This window comes from Taudactylus pleione, unplaced genomic scaffold (assembly GCF_031769625.1).
Source record: "Taudactylus pleione unplaced genomic scaffold, aTauple2 ptg000635l, whole genome shotgun sequence".
Lineage (NCBI taxonomy): Eukaryota > Metazoa > Chordata > Amphibia > Anura > Myobatrachidae > Taudactylus > Taudactylus pleione.
In genome coordinates this window covers 744,129-764,824 of record NW_028285037.1, presented here as the reverse complement: position 1 = coordinate 764,824, position 20,696 = coordinate 744,129, and the positions used below count along the sequence as shown (strand labels likewise).

Sequence of the window (20,696 nt, the reverse complement as noted above, 5' to 3'; positions counted from 1 at the left end):
GTACTAGGGGGGAGGGTTAGGCACTAGGGTTAGGCACTAGGGGAGGGATATGGTTAGGCACTAAGGGGGAGGGTTAGGTTTAGGATGCAGGGAGGGGGAGGTTAGGTTTAGGCAGTAGGGGGCAGGGTTAGGTTTAGGGTGCAGGGAGGTGGAGGTTAGGTTTAGGCATCGGGGACGGAGGGTTAGGTTAGGAAACTTATCTACAGTAGAGCCGTCGGGATGGTAACCTAGTTGAGATGCCGGGATCGGGATTCTGACCACTGGGATCCCGAATGCCGGCATCTCGTACCCAACCCCTATTTAATTTGTTCCTGTCTCTATTAGTTACAGTGAAAAGGGTTACTACTGTAATAATGTCTTATTATTTACTGCTGTACTGCTGCCACCTATATCAGTAGGAGATGCTGTGTCAGTGCTGTGCTCAGAGGGACATTTCCTGTCACCACCCACATAACAGTCTTCTCTCTTACAGGTGCCTGGGAGGTAAACGGAAGCACTGAGCCAACTGTGAGGAGGAGAAGTGACATAGAGACTCTCTGGACTCCTGAGGTCCTTATAGAGCGACCGGGTAAGGAACGTCAGAGGAGACGCGGTAATCTGAGAGGTTCCAGAAACTGCGCAGCAGGAAGAGCAGTCAGTAGGAGATCTCTACGTCTGGTAAAGAGAAACCCCATTCTTTGGACAGATGAGGGAACTGCGAGGAAAACAGATGCCACCAACATGGAGAAGACTTCCCCCATTGTGCCCAGCCAGTGTACCATAGAGGAGACTACCCCCATTCTACCCAACCACAACACAAAGTCTACCCCCAATCTGCCCAATCATGACCCCAACCATGACTCAGAGAAGACTACCCCCATTCTGCACAACCGTGACTCAGAGAAGACTACCCCCATTCTGTTTAATCATAACTCAGGACACAATCTCAGTCATTACCAGTCTCCCATTGCTGGCAAGGTGCGGTCACGTGTTAGAGGTAGATCCACTATGTACGCGGCCAACCAGTATCTCCGCGCTGTAAATCTGAAGAAACCTTTTAAGGAGGAGAGTGTGGTCCCGGAGACCTCAGACGTACTGGAAGGCAGAGACAACCTGCACACTTGCACTCAGTGTGGAGAGAGCTGGAGCCGCCTCATTGACTTCTTATCCCATCAAATGGGAAATTGCCAAGATCGGCCCTACCAATGCAGTATATGTGCTAAGAGCTTTGTGAAGAAGCAGCACCTCAGTGCTCACAGGAGAACCCACACAGAGGACAAACCGTACAAGTGTAACCAGTGCGGGAGGAGTTTCCGGCAGAGTTCTACCCTCACCACCCATCTGTGGAGCCATGCTGGACATAAACCCTTTCACTGTACCTGCTGCACCAAGCGTTTCAGCCGTAAGACCGACCTGGTGGCCCACATGAGACGGCACACCGGGGAGCGTCCCTACGAGTGTCCCTACTGCTGGGACAGGTTCATACGCAAGAAGTCTCTACAGAGGCATCTACAGAAACACTCTGGAGAAAGCTTGCGGGAAGGATGGGAGCTGAACTACCCCAGATGGAAGCAGAACGACAGCTTTATGGACATGGACCCAAAAATTCAGTATCCTACAGAGAAACCTCCAAATCTCCCTCCCTCCGAAACCACAGGGGAGGTACTGATTGTGTTCTGTTCACCAGTTATAGATATTGCTGCTGCAGGTTGTATGTGACAGCATGTTCCACAGTGTACAGGTGTGTCAAATTGCAGGATGTGTTACCATGTACAGGTGTGTTATATTGCATGGTGTGTTACCATGTACAGGTGTGTCATATTGCAAGGTGTGTTACCATGGATAGGTGTCATACTGCAGGGTGTGTTACCATGGATAGGTGTCATATTGCAGGGTGTGTTACCATGTACAGGTGTGTTATATTGCAGGGTGTGTTACCATTTACAGGTGTGTTATATTGCATGGTGTGTTACCATGTACAGGTGCGGCACATTGCAGAGTGTGTTACCATGTACAGGTGTGTCATATTGCAGGGTGTGTTACCATGTACAGGTGCGGCACAGAGGAAGGGTGTGTTACCATGTACAGGTGCGGCACATTGCAGGGTGTGTTACCGTGTACAGGTGTGTCATATTGCAGGGTGTGTTACCATGTACAAGTGTGTCATATTGCAGGGTGTGTTACCATGTACAGGTGTGTCACATTGCAGGGTGTGTTACCATGTACAGGTGTGTCATATTGCAGGGTGTGTTACCATGTACAGGTGTGTCACATTGCAGAGTGTGTTACCATGTACAGGTGTGTCACATTGCAGGGTGTGTTACCATCTACAGGTGTGTCATATTGCAGGGTGTGTTACCATGTACAGGTGTGTCACATTGCAGGGTGTGTTACCATGTACATGTATGTCATATTGCAGGGTGTGTTACCATGTACATGTATGTCATATTGCAGGGTGTGTTACCATGTACAGGTGCGGCATGTTGCAGGGTGTGTTACCATGTACAGGTGCGGCTTGTTGCAGGGTGTGTTACCATGTACAGGTGTGTCATATTGCAGGGTGTGTTACCATGTACAGGTGCGGCATGTTGCAGGGTGTGTTACCATGTACAGGTGCTGTACATTGCAGGGTGTGTAACCAAGTACAGGTGTGTCATATTGCAGGGTGTGTTACCGTGTACAGGTGTGTCATATTGCAGGGTGTGTTACCGTGTACAGGTGAGTCATATTGCAGTGTGTGTTACCAAGTACGGTGTGTCACATTGCAGGGTGTGTTACCATGTACAGGTGCGGCACATTGCAGGGTGTGCTACCATGTACAGCTGCGGCATATTGCAGGGTGAGTTACCATGTATAGATACGTCATATTGCAGGGTGTGTTACCATGTAGGGGTGCGGCACATTGCAGGGTGTGTTACTATATACAGATACGTCATATTGCAGGGTGTGTTACCATGTACAGGTGCATCACATTGCAGAGTGTGTTACCATGTACAGGTGCGTCATATTGCAGGGTGTGTTACCATATACAGATACGTCGTATTGCAGGGTGTGTTGCCATGTAGAGGTGCTGCACATTGCAGGGTGTGTTACCATATACAGATACGTCACATTGCAGGGTGTGTTACCATGTACATGTGCGGCACATTGCAGGGTGTGTTACCATATACAGATACGTCATATTGCAGGGTGTGTTACCATGTACATGTGTGGCACATTGCAGGGTATGTTACCATGTACAGATACATCATATTGCAGGGTGTGTTACCATATACAGATACGTCGTATTGCAGGGTGTGTTACCATATACAGGTGCGGCATATTGCAGGGTGTGTTACCATATACAGATACGTCGTATTGCAGGGTGTGTTACCATGTACAGGTGCGGCATATTGCAGGGTGTGTTACCATGTACAGATACGTCATATTGCAGGGTGTGTTACCATGTAGAGGTGCGGCACATTGCAGGGTGTGTTACCATATACAGATACGTCATATTGCAGCGTGTGTTGCCATGTAGAGGTGCGGCACATTGCAGGGTGTGTTACCATATACAGATACGTCATATTGCAGGGTGTGTTACCATGTACAGGTGCGGCATATTGCAGGGTGTGTTACCATGTACAGGTGCGGCATATTGCAGGGTGTGTTACCATGTACAGGTGCGGCATATTGCAGGGTGTGTTACCATGTACAGGTGCGGCATATTGCAGGTGTGTTACCATGTAGAGGTGCAGCATATTGCAGGGTGTGTTACCATATACAGATACGTCGTATTGCAGGGTGTGTTACCATGTACAGGTGCGGCATATTGCAGGTGTGTTACCATGTACAGGTGTGTTATATTGCAGGGTGTGTTACCATGTACAGATACATCATATTGCAGGGTGTGTTACCATGTACATGTGCGGCACATTGCAGGGTATGTTACCATATACAGATACGTCATTTCTACTTCAGGGTCCATAGGGGGTCCGCAGGGTTGACCTTGGGGTATAGCTGGATCTGGATCCACGGGCACCACGCAATTAAAGCTTTTGCTGCTGCTCCCAGGATGCACTTGGGTCCATCCTCCTCTATACCCCGCCCCCGAGCCACAGGCACCTCAGTTTGAGTTGGTGCCCGGCCGGAGTCGGGTCCCCCAAAAGCTTTTTATTTAAAAAAAAAAAAAAAAAGATAAGAGCCTGTTAGGTTTTTTATTTTTAACATGAGTGTACATGGTAACACACCCTGCAATACGACGTGTCTGTATATGGTAACACACCCTTCAGTGGCAGCGAAGGACTGTCTGTACAGACGCCCACGCTGCCGCTCTTACTCCCCGCTGGCGCCGCGACGCAAGTATCTCACTGGGGATTGCCGCGGGAGGCCAGAGTCCGTACTAGCTGGATTCTGGGGACCTCCCTGGACTGCTGCCGGAGTCGCCGGGGACACGGTAAGCCGCGAGTCGCCGATTAGCGGCGGCTTGCGGGTCTTACTAGGAATGCAGTCCTTTGCCCCCGGTTCTAGGGGACAGACCGGGGGCTGCTAGTGGTGGCGGCGGGCTCCCCCTCTGCGGAGGTATACCCTGTGAGACCACTAGACCACCAGGGATTTCACATGGCAAGTGGGAAGCCGGCAGCCCTGGGGTTAATAGCTAGCCAGGCGAGGAAGCCTTCCCTGTTTAGCGGCTCCTCCCCTCAGCTCAGCGCGCCTTTCAGCACGTAGTCTGGCGTCGCTGAGCTGCAGTTACTCGGCCACTCCTCCTCTGAGGTCTCTGGGGGCCATTTTCTATGTGGCAGCGCTGATCTCTCACGGAGCACGCCGACCGGTCCCCCTGTGTACCTCTCCCCCGACAAGGACAGTGTACACAGCGCTATAGCCCTCCCAGACACTGAATCTGGGCAGGTTGATTGTAGTGGAAAGGTGCAGTGAGTATATCTTCCTGCATGGTATGTGACTTTTGCTAGTGCTGCTGTCTGTGCTTATTTCTACTTACTGTCAGCCTATACCTATCCCTTTCCTTCTCCTACCAGCCCTACAGGTGTGTGGGGGAGGGGCATTTCTACAGACCTCACCTATATAAATCACGTATTTGTGAGGTCTGTCACATACAGTTGTGTGCTACACAGGGCCATATTGTGGGCTGTTGTTCAGCACACTGGTGAGTGCGCTTGATTCGGCTCTGTTGCCAGATATATTTATTTATATAATATATTTTGTCATGTCGGACGAGGAGATTGAGCACTCCGTGGCTCCGGTGTTGGTCTCCTGCGGACGCTGTTCTGCAGGAGTGGATAGGGAGGATTTGTCACAGGATGGCCTGTGTAGACGGTGCCAGGTGGTTCCTGGCCCATCAAACCCCCTATGACACAGAAACCACCATGGGCGATGTTTTCTCAGGTTCTGCTGTCTATTGCGGACTGTCTGTCGGTCCCGACTGCTGTTCCTACTAGGGCGTTGCCCCAGCCTGCCATCCCCCATTCCACGGGTTTCCCACAATTATTGCGTAGCCCCCCCGGGTCTCAGTCTGTTGGTCCTTATGCGGGGTTACCTATGTATATACAGGCTTCCCCTGTGATGCAGCACTGTCTGCGGTGCCCTTCCAGGCCCCTGTAGCTGCTCCTCCACCCTGGGTGGATGTGCTCTCCAACTCAGTACAAAATTTGGAGGCTGCGTTTTCGGCTTTTCAGTCAGTCAATGTTGCAGAGTGACATGCCTTCAAGGGCGTAAAAATGCACACTAATGGCGCAGGTGGCGCATTTATCGGACTCCGAGGGGTCCTCAGATGATGGGGAGGTTCATGAAGACACTGACTCGGACAACTCGGTCTAGGAGATAGTTACCAAGTCGTCCATTAATGTGCGAGCACTGGTTAGTGCGGTGCGAGCCATTCTTCTTATAGAGGATAAGGCATCGGCTCCTAAGTCGAAGTATCCTAGTTTCAAAAAAACTAAGGTGGCTTCTGCGGTGTTTCCCCTGTCGGATCAGTTGACGGATCATATGGCGGTGGCTTGGCAGGCGCCCAGTAAGAGATTCCTTCCTCAGAAGCGGTTGGATTCTAATTACCCCTTTCCTGAGGCACATTGTAAAAAATGGGAAACTCCACCGGCGGTGGATTCCCACGTCACCCGTTTAATAAGGAGCGCTACTTTGCCATTACAATCTATATCCTCGCTGAAGGATCCCACGGACAGGAAAGTTGAGACTTGCTTAAAGTCCATTTACTCCCTCTCATGGGCAGTGGCCCGACCGTCCATGGCCATCTCCTGGGTGGCCGAGGCCATTGAGGGTTGGGCCAACGCATTAGAGGATACCTTTCCGGACGACGCTCCGGATGTCCAGAGGGCGTTGTTAGGACAGATGAGGGACACTGCTTCCTACATTGGAGAAGCCTCTTTGGATGCTAGTCTGCTGACCTCTCGGGTATCGGCTGTGGCAATGTCTGCTCGCCGATCCTTATGGCTGAGGTCCTGGAGAGCGGACTCCGATTCAAAGAAAGGCCTGGAGGCCTTACCTTTCAATGGAGAATTGCTATTTGGTCCGGACTTGGACAAAATAGTGGATACCCAAGTCAGCTTTCCTCCCTTCAGCGGCAATGCCTGCCAAGGTCCGGAGCTCGATCTTTTGTTCCTTTCGGGTTCAGGGTAAGGCAAAAGGTCAGTCCTTCCCGAGGCAGTCGGCAGCTAAGACCGCCTCTAAACCCAAGAAGCAAGCCTGGAGTGCTCGGCGCCCTTCTTCCAAGCAGGAGGATAAACCTGCGGCCTGATGGGACGGGCCTCCCTCTGGGGGACCTCAGAGTGGGAGGCCGACTTCTCCAATTCGCCCAGTATTGGCACAATACCACCATGGATGCCTGGGCTCGAGAAGTAGTCTCTCAGGGGTACACCCTGTCTTTTCGGGCCAGGCCGCCCCACCAGTTTTTTGCACGAGTCCTTCTCTGGACAAGACCAAAGCTTCCCAGATTCAGGTGGCTATACAATCCTTGCTACAAGTAGGGGTCATTGTTCCCGTTCTGCAGTCTCAACGCGGGACGGGATACTATTCTACTCTGTTTCTGGTACAGAAGCCCAATGGTTCTCATCGCCCTATTCTGAATTTGAAGTCTCTGAACAAATACCTCAGAGTTCCCAAGTTCAGGATCATTCTGGCGATGGAACCCGGTGATTACATGGTCTCCCTGGATATCCAGGACGCCTATCTCCACGTGCCCATAGCACCGGCACACCAGCGGTACAGTATCTGAGGTTTGCTATCCTGCAACATCACTACCAGTTTTGGGCGTTGCCTTTTGGTTTTTCCACGGCTCCGAGGGTGTTCACCAAGGTGATGGCAATTATGGCTGCCCACCTTCGGGGCCAGGGTATACGGCTGCTGCCGTATCTGGACGAACTTCTTCTGCTGGCGAGCTCCCCGAAGGTACTTCTTCGACATCTCTACCTGAGCATTGCTTGTCTTCAGGCACACGGGTGGTTGATAAATTGGAAGAAGTGATCTCTTATCCCATCAAAACGGATGGTTCATTTGGGAGCCCTTCCGAATTCTCGTCAGCAAAGGATTTTCCTGACTCCGGAAAAGGTGTCTTCCCTACAACTGCGGATACACAGTTGCCTGAGCAGTACCAGGGTGTCGGTACACTCGGCCATGAGAGTCCTAGGGTCCATGGTGTCGGCATTCGACATGGTGGAATTTGCCCAGTTCCATTCCAGGCCCCTGCAGGGGCAGATTCTATCGGAATGGAACGGGTTACCTCACCGGATCTGATCCCAAACACTGGTCTTGTCCTCGGAAATGCGCCAGTCTCTAGCTTGGTGGCTTCAGCCAGCTCATCTCATCAAGGGACGCCCCTTTTGGATCCCGGACTGGGTTCTGCTCACAACAGATGCCAGTCTCTGGGGTTGGGGGGCAGTGACCGGCTCGTTGTCTCTTCAGGGCCATTGGTCTGCGGAGGAAGCAGTTCTTCCCATAAACGTGCTGGAACTGCGGTCCGTGTACAGGGCTCTTTTGTCGTCAGGCACCGCTCTTCACGGAAAGGCAGTTCAGGTGCAATCCGACAACGCCACCACGGTGTCGTACATCAATCACCAGGGAGGAACTCGCAGTCGAGCTGCGATGTCGGAGGTGTCTCAGATCCTGGCTTGGGCGGAGTGCCACCTTCCAGCAATCTCAGCAGTCTTCATCCCGGGAGTCCTCAATTGGGAAGCAGACTTCCTCAGCCGTCAGGACGTGCATCCCGGGAGAATGGTCGCTTCACCCAGAGGTGTTTCAACTTCTCGTGGACAAATGGGGACTGCCGGAGTTGGACCTGATGACCTCCCGTCACAATTACAAGTTACCCGTGTATGGCTCAAGGACAAGGGACGCAGGCGCAAGCTTGGTGGACGCGCTGTTGGTGAAATGGACATTTCACCTAGCGTTCCTGTTCCCTCCGATCTCCCTGCTACCTCGGGTACTAAGAAAAATCAAACAGGACGGGGGCACGTTTCTGCTGGTGGCTCAAGCGTGGCCCAGACGTCCTTGGGCCTCCGATCTCAGGAGCTTGTCCGTCGATGCCCCGTTCCTTCTACCTCAGCGTCGGGACCTGCTGTCTCAGGGGCCTTGCCTTTACCCAGATCTGGGTCAGCTGTCTTTGACGGCGTGGCTCTTGAGACAGCCGTGTTAAGGTTTCAAGCTCTGTCATCAGTACCATGCTAAGGGCACGTAAACCTGCCTCTGCACGGATTTACCACAGAGTGTGGCACACTTACTTTCAGTGGTGTGAGTCCAGAAACTTTGATCCTCAGGTGTTGACCTGGGCTTACGTCTTGCTTCCCTGAAAGTTCATGTATCTGCTCTGTCTGTGTGGTTCCAACGTAGAATCGCTACACTGCCGGACGTTCACACCTTTTTCCAGGGTGCTCTTAGAATCCAGCCTCCCTTTGTACCTCCAGTGGCTCCGTTGGACTTGGCAGTGGTTCTTCGGGTCCTGCAGGGACCTCCTTTTGAACCTCTTGAGTCGGTGGACCTCAAGTGGTTAACACTTAAGACTGTGTTTCTCCTGGCAATTGCTTCGGCCAGGAGGGTATCCGAGTTGGGGGCACTTTCCTGTAGTCCCCCCTTCTTAATTTTTCACCAGGACAGAGCAGTGCTTCGCACTCATCCTGAGTTTTTGCCTAAAGTTGTGTCTAAGTTCCACATCAATCAGGAACTGGTGGTGCCAGCTTTTCAGTCCCCTGATCTTACAGCTGGTGAGGCTTCGTTGGACGTTGTCCGTGCTCTCAGAATTTATGTTGATCGGACTGCTTCTATTAGAAGGTCCGATTCTTTGTTTGTCCTCTTTGGTTTTCATAAGAGGGGTTGGCCTGCCAACAAACAAACCTTAGCCCGTTGGCTCTGTTCTGTTATTAGGGAGGCTTATGTACAGGAAGGTTTACCTGTTCCAGCCTCTGTTAAGACTCATTCCACTCGGTCTGTGGGTCCTTCTTGGGCTCCTAGACGTGGTGCCTCCGCTGTTCAGCTGTCCAAGGCAGCCACTTGGTCTTCCATTCAGACGTTTTTGAGGTTTTATGCGTTTGACACCTTTTGCCTCTCAGGATGCATCCTTTGGGCGCAGGATTCTCCTTTCTGCACAGGAGCGTCCCCGCCCTTAGTTGAACTGCTTTGGGACATCCCCAAGGTCAACCCTGTGGACCCCCAATGGACCCTGAAGTAGAAAACAAGAGATATGGTAAGAACTTACCTTTGTTATCTCTGTTTCTACGAAGTCCATAGGGTCCACAGGGCGCCCGCCCTGACGCACCTGGCTTCAAATGGGCTGTGTTGCTGGTCACCAGTTGTCCGTCTCCCATTTCTGTGAGTATGGTTTCTTGTGTGTTCCAGTCTTCCTTCTCTCTGTTTAGTCTCCTCCTCCCGCCTGGGCTGCTTACCAACTGAGGTGCCTGTGGCTCGGGGGCGGGGTATAGAGGAGGATGGACCCAAGTGCATCCTGGGAGCAGCAGCAAAAGCTTTAACTGCGTGGTGCTCGTGGATCCAGATCCAGCTATACCCCAAGGTCAACCCTGTGGACCCTATGTACTTCGTAGAAACAGAGATAACAAAGGTGAGTTATTACCATATCTCTTGTTATTGCAGGGTGTGTTACAATGTATAGATACCTCATATTGCAGGGTGTGTTACCATGTACAGGTGTGGCACATTGCAGGGTGTGTTACCATGTATAGATACGTCATATTGGAGGGTGTGTTACAGTACCATGTATAGGTGTGGCACATTGCAGGGTGTGTTACCATGTACAGGTGTGGCACATTGCAGGGTGTGTTACCATGTATAGATACGTCATATTGGAGGGTGTGTTACAGTACCATGTATAGGTGTGGCACATTGCAGGGTATATCTAACCAGTGTTACCTTTCAGCTGGGCATCCGATGGGCTACCGAGGGGAAAGCGGAATCCCCGGAAGGAGGGCATCTGCTGCTCCGGGAACAAGATGACGATGGGTTAGTAGAGCCGGTAAAAGTCGAGGTGGAGGAGGAGAAGCACATTCCCGAGACTTCTACCGGGAGAGACCAGGCCTCGCAGACAGAGGTAGGGGCCCGGCAGCCGTATCACTTTGTGGTCAGTACAAGTAAAATCTACATTCACTGCAATTCCAGTCACTAATATTCGATGTCTGCACTGATATACCCTAGTGGTAGCCGTTTGGTTAGATAAGATGGTGGCATCATTGGTACAATGTAATCATCTATCAGACCATAGATTCTGTCCCAGCTGTGATCTAACATGGAGATGCTACTGGGGAGCTGATTCCATGGTTACGTGTGTTACACTCGCACTTCATCTAAGTTGAATAGATCATTTGATTATACTATAAATGCACTATAATGCATGTTACATGTATGTTACATATCATGGATTGGCCCAGAAGCATTCTGGCTATAACACAAATACAAAAATGAGGTGTCAGAGAGGCTTAAAAGATTTGGAGTAAAATTATGTTTCTCTCACTTCCTTGTGCATCATTTAATATGTACAAAATAAAACCCTAGCGAGACGCTAAAACACGTTTTCCTCTGCTCCCTACAAGAGTATATACAACCTGTAACCAGATACCCTGAATGGGGCCCGATGCTGCTTCACATCACCCCTGAATGGCCTCAGTCTCCCCGGGGAGCTGCGACACTAGACGGAGGCTGCCATCAGCTGTCAGCAAGTGGCCTACTCTAATCGCGATTTGGGGAGTCTGCGCCGATCGCTCTTTGTTCCTGTTCCCTCTCGGGGAGGGAGATTATTAGAAAGTTCACCTTTTTCTTTACGCATACTTAGTACAAAAGACACCAATTAAATATTATTTTACTTTAGCAGACACTTGTCACTATTCCTTCGTTGTTGAATTTCTAGCAAGGTATAGAGGGGATGTTTAGTATTCTGTATTGTGTATGTTGTTTGCAGACTGTCACAACTCAGTGTTGCTTTCTTTTCCTTTTGGTGACAGAACAAGAGGCCCAGCCGCATGCACCAGGAGATGTTACGGGAGCTGAAAAGGTTTCGGAGGAGCACAGCTCGGGCTCAGCATGAGCGAGACTGGATGAGGTCAGCGATGGACCAGCTAGCTCATGAGATGAAGGGCCTGAAGGAGATGGTCGCCTCGCTCTGTGCCTCCAACCCATTGTCCGATATCTGCAGATCTCCATCTCATCCCCCTGCTGTCGTGGTGCAGAATTCCTGCCCAGTGTGGAGCCAGACCTCAGAAGACAGACAGTCCACAGAATCTGGCCGTGCCTCTCCGGAGAGCAGTCTACAGTGTGGCTATGGCTACGCTCTGGAATCGCTGTCTGAACAGAACAGAGATCACGTCTCTTGGATGTACGATAATCCCCACGACGAAGATGACATGTTACCCACAACTACCATCAAACGTGAGGATGAGTCCGACATGAGCACCTCTCTAGAGGCTCCTTTTTATGGACTGCCGCAGTACGCCCCGTGCAGCATGGGGGAGCGCCTGCCCAACATCGCCCTGCAGCCAATGAGCGTGGAGAGAGAATGGAATCTCCTGGGCCGGAGCGCGGGGAAGCCGGGCCGCTTTGCTGCTCTTGTGTTTCGTGCCCTTGTTCCATTTGATATCTATAAGGGGTGGGTGAACCGTGTGAACCTGGACGGCTTGCGAGGCAGGAAGGGCGTACCGTTAAATGTCAAGAGGCGGGTGATGGAAATCGTGGAACGCCACTTTACGCTGAGGAAGTCTGATCACAGCGAAATCCGAAACCGGTTGAATGAACAGCTGCGCACCAGACGTAAGAGCGATAAACACCCCCTGGCACTGTTCTGAGAGAGTCCAGGGCACTAACATAGAGCAATTTGCCTTATACAGGGAGAAATCGGGCCCTGCTCTGTTGCAATGTAGGTGGAGGCATGTAGATAGGTAGCAGTTTCCATCGAACATGGGTACTCCATGTATGGAACTATCATTGCCCATCCAGGAGACACAGAGCAACGTTCTACTATCTCATCTATCAGGATTCAATACTAATATGCAGGACAGACAGTGTGTCCGTGTGAGCGCCCTCCAATGGAAGAGACCAGTCACCCAGTGCTGGGACTGATAAATCATTTATACACCTATATATAGTGTCAATGGCAGATACCAAAGAGGAGGTAAAGTCTGTACAGAGGGGGCGAGGAGAGGGGTCTGGGACAAACCAAAACAAACTTATTTGAAAAAGTTGAACGTGTGTTTGAGAGGTGTCTTCGGCCCACATATGAATGGACACTTGCCACAAGTGTACTTCAATGACTATGTCTTCCCCCAGGATCCCTACTAAACGCTCCCCACCTGTTGGTGGTGGGGAGCGTTTTGTTACATTGCGGACCCCTGACCTTAGTGGGAGCCAGCAGAAAGGAGTATTAGTCTTGCCCTGACAAAGATAATCTGGGACCCCTACCCATCTAATATCTCCCGTTAATCTATGATTTCCTGCAGAAAGTGCATAAAACTGTCTGACACCTGGGCCCTGTGCCGGCTTCTCCAGCTGTCGTCTCTTGTCCGATGTCGGTGACCTGGGCCCTGTGCCGGCTTCTCCAGCTGTCGTCTCTTGTCCGATGTCACTGACCTGGGCCCTGTGCCGGCTTCTCCAGCTGTCGTCTCTTGTCCGATGTCACTGACCTGGGCCCTGTGCCGGCTTCTCCAGCTGTCGTCTCTTGTCCGATGTCGCTGACCTGCCAGCAGTTGATTTCAGTGCTGTTTTCTATCTCTATTCAATAAAGGATAAATTCTCAGCCCTTGACCTGACACAGTCTCTGGTTAGGTGCCAGGATGTCCTGGACGTACGGCTGCTGTGCCAGTGTCCTGTCTGGTGTTTCCTATGGTTATCACATTGCTGTTGGTGAGAATGTGAGCAGTAACATCAATGTGGGGGCACAGTTATATATAAGGTTCCCACCCACACCTCTTCACCCCAGTCAGCTAAGAACCAGTAAGAAACACAACAGGGCATGCGTCTGTACAGAACTTCTTTTCCTTGTTATCAGCTCTGGGCAGTGGTTTCTCTAGGGTTACCAGAGATGTCCCTTTGGTGGAAAGCTTCAGCAAGATGCCTGCCTCAGTCATAGTACATAGACGTTGTGCTGCCCAGCTTAAAAATAGTTGCTCAGTAGAGACTTGTGTCCCTGCAGCTCCAATGTGAATGGTCAGGGGAACATAATACAGACAGAAAAGTGACACAAATTTCTATGGTAAAAGTAATTGAGGTTGATAAAGACACGTGCCCACCAAGCAGCAGCGACCCCGGTAACTATATTATTTCTCTCATCTTCTGGCTCCTTCCCGACCTCTCCTGTTTTTCATTTTGTTGATTTCTTTCTTCTTATCTCATTCATTCATCCATTTTCCCTTCTCTGTGCAGTATGGAGCATTGGCCAACACTAAGGTCTTTCCTTATATAAGTCCTAGGAAACAGAGTGGCACCGCAGTGGCAGACAGGATGGCAGTTTAATAAACTATACGATCCCATAGAAAGAAACCAGGAATGTATGAAGGCAGGGAATGGAAGGAAGGAGTGATTAGTTTGTAAATGTATTTTCATTTTTTGATTCTGATGAGAATTTCTGAGGGAGGACCAATATAGGATCAAGTTCCTGAAAGACGTCTTTGATCTGGAGAAAGTTCACTGTTCGAGCATGGACAGTTTGTCAGAAGATATTCTGCAGTGTCTGCACCATCGTACAGAAATGCTTGGGGCGCGTATATGGGAGCAGGCTCACTGTGTCCAATCCTATGTGAACCAACCACCTAAAACCTGATTGTCACAAGCAGCAGCAGAGACCCCAGGATCAGACCCCGTCACTTACCCTTGCGGGCGCTGACCCGCGGTGTCTTCCGGCTCCCGCGCTGTGCGCTGGTGCCTTCTCCCTCAGGTGCTGTTCCCGCTGCTGTCCTCTCTGACGGGTCCCACTGCTCTCCCGCCTCCATGCTGACTCCTGCTGACTGCCTTGTCCCCGGTGCTCACATCCAGGAAGCGCTGTCCTCCGGTCCATGGGCGCGGCCATCTTGGATTTGCCCATGTGACTCCACTACCACCAATGAGGATGCTTCTCCTCCTCCCTCAGCCTGCCAGCACCCTGCTTTCCCTATAAAAGGATCCCTACTGCTGACACAAGTTGCCAGTGCAGCAAGTCCCTTAGTCTAACTAAGTGAGCCTACCCACTGCGCTCCGTAGGTGCTGCCACCATTCTCATCCGGCTCCCTAGCCGCACCAAGCAGCCTGTGCTGCCACCATTCTCATCCAGCTCCCTAGCCACACCAAGGATCCCATGCTCCCATCATTCTCATCCGGCTCCCTTGCCGCTCCAAGTAGCTTCCACGCTACCATCTCCATACGGCTTCTCAGCCACTCCAAGTAGCTTCCACATTACCACCATCTTCACGCGGCTTCTAGGCTGCTCCAAGTAGCTTCTGTGCTACCACCTTCTCCATACGGCTTCTCAGCTGCTCCAAGTAGCTTCCACGCTACCACCATTCTCCTACGGCTCCCTAGCCGCACCAAGTAGCTTCCACGCTACCACCATTCACCTCATGGCTTCCCAGCCGCTCCAAGCAGTCCGTACTGCCACCATTCACCTCACGGCTTCCCAGCCGCTCCAAGCAGCCCGTACTGCCATCTTTCACCTCACGGCTTCCCAGCCGCTCCAAGCAGTCCATACTGCCACCTTTCACCTAACGGCTGCCCAGCCGCATCAAGTAGCTTCCGTGCTACCATCACCCTCCTTACGGCTCTCCAGCCACATCAAGCAGTCTCCATGTTGAACCAAACTCTCCACCAGTCTTCTGCACCCTCTCATGCAGAGAAACTTCATAAAACCAAGTCTCCTCCAGAGAGCATCTGAGTTGAGTAATACAGGTCCAAGGCCCAGCCTGGGAACATAGCCTCAAAATCCCACGATTGTGACAGTTTGCACTGGCCTAATGGACTTGGTAAGTGGTCAGGGATCTGGAGTGGATTCTTCCCAGAATGTTCTATCTCATCTGGAAAGACAAGAGACTTCACAAATGCAGCTTATTCAATTTATTCAGGACATGTCATCGCGCTTGGATGGCATTCAGGTTTTGTTATCCAACCCCGCTCCGATAAACATTCAAGTTGCAGCCCCTTCTTTTGTGTCACCTCCTCACTTGGCGCCACCAGCTGCTCGACTCCAACTGGCATCCCCAAGCAAGTTTGATGGCAACCCCAAACTATGCCGAGGTTTCTTAAACCAGTGCGAGATCCATTTCGAGCTTCAGCCAACTAATTTCCCAACAGCAAGGACCCGAGTAGCCTACATAATTTCTTTGCTCTCTGGGCAAGCACTCGATTGGGCCTCACCTCTCTGGGAGAGATCGGATCCTCTTCTTGCGAACTACCCAGAATTCGTTTCCACGTTCCGCAGGATCTTTGACGAACCTGGGAGAACCACTTCTGCCTCAGCAGACATTCTACGCCTTCGGCAAGGCAGCAAAACTGTAGGACAATATGCCATTCTATTCCAGACCCTGGCATTGGAACTCAATTGGAATGAGGACGCTCTCGTAGCGGCCTTTTGGGCTGGGCTTTCTGAGAGACTCAAAGACGATCTGGCTTCCCGTGACCTTCCACCTAAACACAGTGGATCTCCGGCCACAGAGAGCGTGCCATGGAGAGGGGCAGTTTCGACTGTGGAAGACCACGTCCAGTTCCTCGACTACATTCACCCCCCGTGGGTGAAGATTTTTAACGGTTATGTAATTGAGACCTCGGTAATCAATGCATGGGCACAGCCCATCATCTTTCTTTCTGACGAAGAAAAATCCATCCATTCATCCACCGTGGGTGAAGAACCCATGCAGGTTAATTGCTCCCATTTGTCTGCTGAGGAACGACAGAAAAGACAGAGACAGAATCTCTGCATGTATTGTGGGTTTCAACATCTAGTCTAAATCTGTCCCATTCGTCCAGGAAACGCCTCATCCTAACTTATAACAGAGAGGTTAAGTTAGGAGTTGCCATTGATTTTCCTAGAAAGTCAGATTCCACCATCTAGGCTCAGTTGAAGCTTCCACGAGTTATAGAGCTACGCTAGCTCTTTTGGATTCCGGAGCTGCAGAGAATTTCGTGACTATGGACTTTGTCCAACAACATTGGATTCCCGTTGAAGCTTTACCTCGTGTCGTCACTCTAACCACCCTCGATGGTAGTCGCATCACCAGTGGTACCGTCACTCATCGCACTACCACTTAAACTTACCATTGGTGTTCTCCATTCTGAAGAGTTATCCTTCCTAGTGATTCCCAAAGCCTCTCACTCTCTAGTTCTCGGATTACCCTGGCTACAGAGACATTCTCCCCAAATTGACTGGTTGACTATGCAGATCATCTCCTGGAGTTCTGATTGTTTTAAGAATTGCCTCCATCGGGTTGTTCCTGTTCGATCCTCTGATCTACAGCTTCCGGCAGGCCTGCCAAAATTCTATTCTTAAGTTTTTAGACATTTTCAGTTAACAGAATGCAGATATATTTCCTCCTCATCTTAACTAGGATTGTCCAATCGATCTGATCCTAGGGAAGAAACCTCCCAGAGGTCGAACATATCCTCTATCTCTTCCCGAGTCTTAAGCCATGTCATTTGAGGAGAATCTGAGTAAAGGTTTCATTCAACCTTCCATGTCTCCAGCCGGGGCTGGATTTTTCTTCGTCAAAAAGAAAGATGATGGGCTGTGCTCATGCATTGATTACCGAGGTCTCAATGACATAACCGTTAAAAATCGCTACCATCTTCCCCTCATAACTGATTTGTTCAACAGGGTCAAAGGGGCCACGGTCTTCACCAAACTCGACTTAAGAGGGGCCTACAATTTAATTCGTAGTCGCCCGGGAGACGTATGGAAAACAGCCTTCAACACCAGGGATGGGCATTATGAGTATCTCGTTATGCCCTTCGGCCTTTGCAACGCCCCAGCTGTTTTCCAATTTTTCGTCAATTAAATTTTCCGAGACCTTCTGTACAAAAGTGTGGTTGTCTACTTGGACGATATCATGATTTTCTCTCAAGATTTGGAAAGCCATAGGAATCAAGTTAAAAAGGTCCTTTCTAGGTTCCAACCAACTCTTCTGCAAGCTGGAGAAGTGTCTTTTTGAAGTATCAAGTGTACCATTTCTGGGATACATTATCTCTGGAGCTGATCTTCAAATGGATCCTGCCAAACTCCAAGCTGTCCTTGATTGGTCTCTCCCGACATCTCTGAAAGCCATACAGCGGTTCTTAGGCTTCGCCAACTATTACCGCAAGTTTGTGAAGGGTTTTTCAACATTAGTAGCACCCATCTCAGCCCTCACCTGCAAGACTGCAGACCCAACCAAATGGCCAGTCGAAGCCACTTCCGCATTCCAACTCCTCAAACAAGCATTAATTTCCGCTCCAATCTTGAAACAACCAGATCTAACTCGACCATTCATTCTGGAGGTAGACGCCTCCTCTATAGGGGTTGGAGCCATCCAATCCCAACGATTTGAAGATGACAAACTTCATCCCTGTGGATTCTTTTCCCGAAAATTCTTGCCCACTGAAAGGAACTATGCTATCGGTGACCAAGAACTGCTTGCTATAAAATTATCACTTGATTACCTCTTAGAGGGGGCTCAATACCCAATCACCATCTACACCGATCATAAAAATCTGTTAAATCTAAAATCTGAAAATTGTTTGAGTCCTCGACAGGCTAAATGGGCGATGTTCTTTTCAAGATTCAACTTTAAGCTCGCCTATCGTCCTGGGTCCCAAAATAACAAGGCCGACGCTCTTTTCCGTTCCATGGAGGGTGGTCTTGAGTCTTCCCTGGAACAGCCTCATCCGATCTTGGACCCCACTATTTTTTCCACTATTAATGTGACCCCGATTCCACCTATTGGAAAAACATTTGTTGCTCCTCATCTCCGCAAAAAGTTACTACAGTGGGCTCATGCTTCCCAGCTCTCTAGTCACTTGGGAATGGACAAGACTCTTGAATTCATCCAGCCGTCCTATTGGTGACCCTCAATGAAAGGGAACTTTAGGTCTTACGTGTCGTCATGTGTCAAGTGTGCCCAGCACAAGGTACCCCGACAGCTCCAACCACTAGCTATTCTGTTTACACCATGGACCCACTTGTCAATGGATTTCATCACTGTTCTTCCTCCATCTTGAGGCCACAACACAGTCTGGGTTATCATGGACCGATTTTCCAAAATGGCCCATTTCTTACCTCTTACTGGGCTTCCGTCTGCACCCCTACTTGCCCAAAACTTTATAAAAGAGATCTTCAGACTTCACGGTCTTCCACAAGAAATCATCTCCGACAGAGGAGTAGATTTCATGGCGAAGTTCTGGAGGTCACTCTGTTCGGCCCTTCAGGTAAAACTTAAATTCTCCACTGCATATCATCCCCAGACCAATGGTCAGACCAAAAGGGTCAATCAGGACCTGGAACAGTTCCTTCGTACCTTTATCTCCTCCTCCCAAGATGACTGGATTGAGCATCTCCCTTGGGCCAAATTCACTCACAACAACCATTATCACACATCCACCAATTCAACTACTTTTCTTACAGTATTTGGTCATCATCCTCGGGTTCCAGATTTCCCTCTTCTTCCAACACTGGATGTGCCTGCCGCCAAGATGTCTCTTCAGCGATTCTCCAACTTCTGGAAAAAGGTTTGTCCCGCTCTCACTAAAACCTCAGCTCGGTACAAGAAATTTGCTGGCCACAAAAGATGAGCTGTTCCAAGTCTTCAAACTGGAGATATGGTCTGGCTCTCTACTCGAAACCCAAGACTCCGAGTACCCTCAATGAAATTTGCCCCACGTTATATTGGTCCATTTCCAATCGTCAAGAGTCCTGAACCCCGTGGCTTACAAGCTAAAGCTACCTCCGTTTCTTCGCATTCCTAATTCCTTCCATATTTCTCTTCTGAAACCATTGGTCTTAAACAGATTCCAGAAGGATCTTCCTAAGGCTTCTAGTGTTCAGACACAGCAAAGAGAGGAGTTTGAAGTTGACAGAATCCTAAATTCCTGTTGTCGATACAGCCGTCTTCAATACCTCATCGACTGGAAAAGTTATGGTCCGGAGGAACGAATCTGGATAAACGCTTCCGATATTCATGCTCCCCGTCTAGTCAAGGCGTTCCATATGAAATTTCCTCATAAATCAAGGAAGTGTCTGGTGGTCACTCATGAAGAAGGGGGTACTGTCACAAGCAGCAGCAGAGACCCCAGGATCAGACCTCGTCACTTACCTTTGTGGGCGCTGACCCACGGTGTCTTCCGGCTCCCGCGCTGTGCGCTGGTGCTTCTCCCTCAGGTGCGGGTCCCGCTGCTGTCCTCTCTGATGGGTCCCGCTGCTCTCCCGCCTCCATGCCGGCTCCTGCTGACTGCCTTGTCATCGGTGCTCACATCCAGGTAGTGCTGTCCTCCGGTCCATGGGCGCGGCCATCTTGGATTTGCCCATGTGACTCCACTACCACCAATGAGGATGCTTCTCCTTCTCTCTCAGCCTGCCAGCACCCTGTGTTCCCTATTAAAGGATCCCTACTGCTGACACAAGTTGCCAGTGCAGCAAGCCCTTAGTCTAACTAAGTGAGCCTCCCCACTGCGCTCCGTATGTGTTGCCACCACTCTCATCCGGCTCCCTAGCCGCACCAAGCAGCCCGTGCTGCCACCATTCTCATCCGGCTCCCTAGCTGCTCCAAGTAGCTTTCACGCTACCACCTTCTCCATAAGGCTTCTCAGCCGCTCCAAGTAGCTTCCACGCTACCACCATTCTCCTACGGCTCCCTAGCCGCACCAAGTAGCTTCCACGCTACCACCATTCACCTCACGGCTTCCCAGCCGCTCCAAGCAGTCCGTACTGCCACCATTCACCTCACGGCTTCCCAGCCGCTCCAAGCTGTCCATACTGCCATCTTTCACCTCACGGCATCTCAGCCGCTCCAAGCAGTCCATACTGCCACCTTTCACCTAACGGCTGCCGAGCCGCATCAAGTAGCTTCCGAGCTACCATCACCCTCCTTACGGCTCCCCAGCCACATCAAGCAGTCTTTGTGTTTAACCAAACTTTCCTCCAGTCTTCTGCACCCTCTCATGCGGAGAAACTTCATAAAACCAAGTCTCCTCCAGAGAGCATCTGAGTTGAGTAATACAGGTCCAAGGCCCAGCCCGGGAACATAGCCTCAAAATCCCATGATTGTGACAGTTTGCACTGGCCTAATGGA

At 50.5% G+C, this 20,696-nt stretch overlaps 1 protein-coding gene across 4 annotated transcripts in view; it reads left to right on the top strand.

The window, feature by feature from the left end:
* LOC148479129 (uncharacterized) overlaps positions 1–13,239 on the top strand; it is a 51,177-nt gene extending 37,938 nt beyond the window's left edge. For 2 of the 4 annotated variants that reach the window (XM_088454911.1, XM_088454912.1), the window contains exons 4-6: positions 473–1,641; positions 10,352–10,552; positions 11,430–13,231. In XM_088454911.1, coding sequence (XP_088311037.1) covers positions 473–1,641; positions 10,352–10,552; positions 11,430–12,266 — 2,207 coding nt within the window. In that variant the 3' untranslated portion in view covers positions 12,267–13,231. Of the gene's footprint in view, positions 1–472; positions 1,642–10,351; positions 10,553–11,429 lie in introns of all 4 variants that reach the window. The other 2 variants (XM_088454914.1, XM_088454913.1) reach the window with 2 other exon arrangements.
* Positions 13,240–20,696: the final 7,457 nt, after the last annotated feature.